The sequence below is a fragment of the Bombus impatiens genome, unplaced genomic scaffold (genome assembly GCF_000188095.3).
Source record: "Bombus impatiens unplaced genomic scaffold, BIMP_2.2 scf_1080, whole genome shotgun sequence".
Classification (NCBI taxonomy): domain Eukaryota; kingdom Metazoa; phylum Arthropoda; class Insecta; order Hymenoptera; family Apidae; genus Bombus; species Bombus impatiens.
In genome coordinates this window covers 631555-638041 of record NT_177499.1, presented here as the reverse complement: position 1 = coordinate 638041, position 6487 = coordinate 631555, and the positions used below count along the sequence as shown (strand labels likewise).

The window sequence follows — 6487 nt, the reverse complement described above, 5'->3', positions numbered from 1 at the left end:
GTGGGCGCGCGCGCGCGCGCGCGCTCTACCGCGTCTATCGACCAGATTCTCTCGTCTCTCCTCCTCTCGTTACCTCGCTGCCTATGGCCCCTGTATGTATTCCGCTAGGATCCCAGCCACGGCCACGGCAACGCCTCGTCGCTATCTCCGACGTGTTCCGGGAATTGGGGACTGACCGACGGTTCCCACGTGGCCACGTGGAGAACACGAGGAAAAGAAGACTGTTCGTTCTTCGATGACTCTGTTCCCGTTCCCGGACTACGTTTTACGCTCATTTTCCATCTTCGAACTGGTCCAGACGCTGCTCGCCGCATTTCACCCAGCGTCTCGTCGTGTCAACGTCGAGTACGGTCGTCCAATTGTAAAATCGTTCGCACCGTCGTACCGCATCGTGCCTCCTAATCGTATATCGCCGTTCCGATCACGCTGTTGCAAGATCCGCGAGCGATCACGGAGGTATTCGTGGAGCAGTCGCAAAGTGAACAGCCGCAATGACGTAACACGCGGCGACGGTGATGGTGATGGTTTATGGCGATTTTGGCATCCGACAGTTCCGTTTATGCGGTCCGGTAAATTCGATCGGCGGCCGTTGCGATCGGCAACCATTGCTGCGGACATTTGAACGGAAAAGGGTGTTCCGGCCGTGAAAGGGAAACCCGATGGAAACGCGTGAAATCCGACCTGTTCTGGAAAACACGGAGATGCGAGTAAGGAGAGCGGCGCGAGAGCGGCGAGAAACTCGCCTCCCGAAACCACCACCCTCTCGTTAAAATGCATCGAGACGAAAACTTGGTTACGTTAAAGTGCACCGAATCGAACCTTGCTGACGTTAGACGACGCCGAATCGAGGCGTTCAGCGAGCCGTTCAACTGTGTCAAATTGCAGGATCGACGAATTTTCCTCGCAGACCATCGCCAATCTCGTTACAAACGTCGCGTATATGATATTATTACATAACCATACTTGTATGGTTTCATTTTGGACGCAAAGTATTTTTAAAGGACGAAACGAGCAAGCTGAATTTACAGATTTTTCAAAATCTCTCGAGAAACAGCGATTCGAAGCCGAGTATTCGCTTATAGAGGAAACACAGCCCTGTTAGCGGCCTGGTACTTGTTCGAAATAGCCAGCGAGCAAACCCCCTTCGCGTCCAAAGAGGACGAGTTTTTCAGGTGTGCGACCATCGTGCAGACGTATTTTCACACAGCCGCTTCCAAGCAATCATCGAATCGATCGGCAAACGTTTCTCCATTTTCGTTCTCACCGCGAAAAATCGTGGTCGAACCGAGCAAAGTTTCATCGTGGAAATCGTGGAGCGATGCGATGAAATGGTGGAAGAAACCTGTTAAAAAGCTTAGTGAGATTTACTCAACGATGCCTGCGCTTGGGATCGTTTCGATAGAGGCTGACGGTGAAAAAAGCGGCGGAAAAAGCGGCGGAGAAAGCAGGATCGAAAGAATCCATCGGTAAGTCGGATAATTTCGCTTTGACGCAAAATTAAAAGCTAACGGTTCAAATTAGAATCGGAATTGACAATATGCGTAAAGTACAGCGTAATTTTTCGTTCGCATTTCTTTCTCTTTATCTGTTTTGTAATTGCGATTTTCGTTTCTTTCTTTTTTAGTTTCCTATCTCTGTTTAACATGCGATCGAGATAGCGCGATGTACAGAACATCGGCGATGTTTTACGATAACGTGATTTTATATTTTGCCAGTCGGTGTAATTTCTTGCGTGATTGCGAACATTGCAGTTCGACGGGGAGGTCTAGTCGTAAATTACAGACGTCTGAATCTATACCAAAGACAACGATAACGACCTCGAATAGTCCTCTTTACGATAAGATCTGGATATCGGATGGTGCATGTACCTGTTTCCGATATCTTTCAAACGTTCAAAGGTGATTAGCAAGGAAGGTTGCCCTGGCATGTGCGATCAATCTCAAAATAAGGTAAGTTACGAATATCATTAAGTTGCGATATTTTATCGTTGTCGTTCCTTCGATCCGAATTGTATCGAACCTCGTGAATCCAACGATAAACATAAAGTTCGAACATAATAATGGCGTTATAACGGTGAAGAGGTATTCTTTAAATATCTGAAAAAGAACGTGAAAACTGAAAGGAATAAAGCGAACGAGACGTTACTTTTAATAGTCGAACGATTCGTTTGTCCTCTCTCGCAACTCGAGTAATCGGCGAGCTCTTCCAATATACTTTTATAATATACAATACCACCAACCGATTACAACGACGTTTTTAACAAAATTTTCACTCTTACGAGAAGTCAACGACGAATTTTTATCGATTCTCGTCTTTTAATAAACGTGTATTTTTTTCAATCGACAGACATGCTCTTCGCGAATATCGCGATTTTATAAAAGCGAAAGAAAGTGAACTCTTCAACTTGGATTTATAACGGAAGAATCCTACTAATCTTGTTTTTCTTTAATCTTTAATCTTCGCACCGCGCTCTCAGCCCAGTGAAAGTTTCAAATCTTCTCTTATATTTTCAAAAACTTCGTTATGAAGTTTAACCTTTAAATCCGAATCGTTTGACGAAAATGTTTCGAGTTAAATATAATATTCGATCCTATCGATTGCTTTTCCTGAGAGATGTTTCTCATCCGAAAGTTATCATTCATAGTTGGTTAAGTTAAATTTGAACAAATTAAAGAATATTTCCTTTTCATCGTTGACAAGTAAATTGTACTTATCGTGTGCGTACATTCCCAGTTTGGTTGTTATTATGCCTGTTTTTTTATATACTTTAGATTAAATTGTGTATTCAGATGAAAATTAATAACAAATCGCCAACTTCTCCGCTAAACTTGAATCACTCGACTACTTCTTCTCTCTTATTTATTCTTGTCGTTACATGTACCACCGCATGGATATTCGAATGATATAGAAAGATATAAATATACGATGTAAAGATATATATTCATGTGCGAACATACGCCGACAAACGAGAAACGAGAAACTTGAATCACGAAAGCTTCGATTACTAAAAGTACCAATGTTTAAACATACATACATATATATATATATAAAGTATTCGAACGAATGTGTTAATCTACAAATGCCAATTTTCTTCTTTTATTTATCGAATTAGTTACTGGACGCGGAACTTTTAGTTTTCTATATATATATATATATATATATATATATATATATATATATATATATATATATATATATATATATATATATATATATATATATATATATATATATATATATATATATATATATATATATATATATATATATATATATATATATATATATATATATATATATATATATATATATATATATATATATATATATATATATATATATATATATATATATATATATATATATATATATATATATATATATATATATATATATATATATATATATATATATATATATATATATATATATATATATATATATATATATATATATATATATATATATATATATATATATATATATATATATATATATATATATATATATATATATATATATATATATATATATATATATATATATATATATATATATATATATATATATATATATATATATATATATATATATATATATATATATTCTCTATACTAATATTCTTCCTAATATATACCGAATCGTGTCCTTTCTTAAAGAAACAAACCAAAGAGAAATCATTCGAATAGAAAAATGTATAAAGACGATAAAATATCGGCAAAATCATGCAAAAAATGTTAAGTTTTATTAGAACGGATGGAAATAATACGACAGGGTATTGTATCGAATATTTAACAAGATATTCACGCTACTTTATCTGATAATTTTTATTTTTAGGTACTGTTTCGTGGCGATAAAAAAGCGCTAGATAACGAGCCTAACACTTTTAATTTCGAACTGCATAACAAAATATACAAAAGCCGATCGCGGCTACAAAAATGGTTAATAGGGCTGCTGATCTTCCTATTTGTATCGTTGATCGTAATAAACACGTTCAACACGGATCAGTTTCGAGCGGCACGGTATGGAGCTATTATCAACGATACCTCGCAAGGTATACCTATACCTATTTTTACTAAAAGCATAGGACTTGGAGAACGTTTAAGCGAAGCTCGTTTAAACGTCTCTTTGTCGTTGTTAATTAATCGATTGAACGAACGATGAACGTATACTTTATTTTCAGACAATTACGCGCAACTGAAGTCTTTGTTCGCGTCCATAGCGAACTCCGGTTTCGTAGTCCGCAACAAAGGTTGTCGAATTCCAGCGATGGATCCTTTCGATTCAGCGATCGCACGATTTATCGAGAAGGAAAAACCACTTATTTGCGAGCACGGAAGTCATTTACCGCTGGTCGATTCGAACGACACAGCGCTCTACATAAATCCAAATGCGATCGGCCATTTCTACAACAATTCAGGGGAAATCGATTGCTGCTGGCGCCCGTTCTGGCGAACGAAGGACGAAGATAACGTTGTTACGTCAGTAAGACTGATCATTCTTACTTTTATCGATCGTCTACGATTTCTTATTTCGTTTTAGCGCGTTGTTCGAACCACGTGCAATTTTATACCAAAGTTTGGCGAAAACCGTAGCGAGCAGGATTAAATCTGTTATACGTATTTGCCTCTTTATCGCTTTAGTCTCTTTCTTAATTTCAAGCGTAATATATTTAGTTGATATTCGTAATTCGTAATTCGTAATTCGTAATTCGTAATTCGTATTTATAGGTACGGTAACGAGTGTTTTAAATTCGAAAACGCGACGGCCGTAAACACCGAGTTTGTGAAAGTGGAATGTTCGCGCAACAACGAGGTGATATACAAGGATTATCACGCGTTTGTACCTCGTTTCCCATCGGTAGAGAGGAAATACGAGCGAGCCAGAGCGACCGATATGAAAACTGAACAGCTCAGCGTGTTAATAATCGGCCTCGACTCGATTTCACGACTAAATTTTCATCGTATGATGCCGAATACTGTCCACGCGTTGAAAGAACTTGGAGCGGTTGAATTCTTGGGTTACACCAAAGTGGCTGATAACACGTATCCGAATTTAGTGCCTGTCTTAAGCGGCTTATCCGAGAAACAACTGCACGATCTATGTTGGCAAACTAAAGATAAAACGTTCGACGACTGCCCATTCATTTGGAAAAATTTCAGCGCGTCTGGTTATCGAACGGGTTTCGCCGAGGATGCCTGTGGCATGACCACCTTCAATTATCTAAAACGAGGCTTCCGAGTTCAACCGACTGACTATTATCTCAGACCATTCTGTATCGCATCCGAGAAGGATATCGGTAATACGCACAAATTAAACGCGAATCTCTGCGTGGGAACCAGAAAAACGTTCGAAAACTTACTGGACTACGCTAAGAAATTCGCCTCGCGATTTTACAGGGACCCGTACTTCGCGATGATCTGGCAAGCCAGCCTCACCCACGATTTCTTCAACTATCCGCAATTAGGTGACAATTCCTACTACAACCTCGTCACCTATTTGTTCACGAAACGGTTGCTAAATCGAACAGCGTTGATAGTGATGAGCGACCATGGTATGAGATGGGGAAGCTTTCGGCAGACTTATCAAGGAAGAATGGAGGACAGCCTTCCGTTTGTGTTCGTGGTGATGCCTCGATGGTGGAAGGAAAAGTATCAAGTAGCTTGGGCGAATTTCCGAAGAAACACGCGCAGTCTAACAACAGCTTTCGACTTGCACGAGACCTTGATCGACATACTGCATTCGGAAAATCTGCAGGAACCGCGTCTTAAGGCCCGACTTCGAGCGATGCCGAAAGATGACAATTTGCCCCGTGGAATCAGCTGGTTTTTGCCGATTCCTGACTACAGGACGTGCTCCATGGCGGGTATAGCTAGTCATTGGTGCATGTGTCATAACAGCTACGATGTTTCCTCGGACGACGAAAGTCTTCGGGACAAGGCAGTTTTCTTGGTCTCGGAATTGAATAACATGCTGAACAAGTTCGTACAATGCGCGGTATTGAAATTGAAAGAAATTAAAGCGGCGAAAGCGTGGAAGGGCGAGGGTGAGAAGAACCAACTGATCGATTACACGATCACGATTCAAACGGAACCTGGTGACGCGATATTCGAGGGTACGATACGGTACAGAAACGAGAGTAAGACCAACAAGTTGGTAGGATCGGTTAGCAGATTGAACGCGTACGGAAAACAAAGCGCCTGTGTCGATGAATTCAATATGAGGCTATACTGCTATTGTTTGTAGCTTTGTAGCTTGTTTGTCTGCGTCTTTTTATCGTCTTTTTTTCTTCTTCTCCTCTTTCTTTCTATTCTCATTTTTCGAAAACTTCGAAGAGATTCGCTTTGACCAACATACTCTCGAATGACTCTCGAATGAAATTAGAGTACGGTAGCCAGTATACTGGTAAAAAAAAAAAAAAAAAAAAAAGTCACACTGTGATAAGATACTTGCTTTAAAGATGTGATTCACGGTAATTTCGTACTTA

The 6487-nt window shown here is 39.4% G+C and overlaps 1 protein-coding gene across 1 annotated transcript; it reads left to right on the top strand.

The window, feature by feature from the left end:
- Nucleotides 1-1088: 1088 nt before the first annotated feature.
- On the top strand, nucleotides 1089-6408 carry LOC100749022. Its single transcript, XM_003493391.4, has 5 exons — nucleotides 1089-1466; nucleotides 1752-1949; nucleotides 3838-4054; nucleotides 4184-4481; nucleotides 4731-6408. The coding sequence occupies exons 2-5, from the start codon at nucleotides 1863-1865 to the stop codon at nucleotides 6244-6246; spliced, it is 2118 nt and encodes a 705-aa protein (XP_003493439.1). The 5' UTR covers nucleotides 1089-1466; nucleotides 1752-1862; the 3' UTR covers nucleotides 6247-6408.
- Nucleotides 6409-6487: the final 79 nt, after the last annotated feature.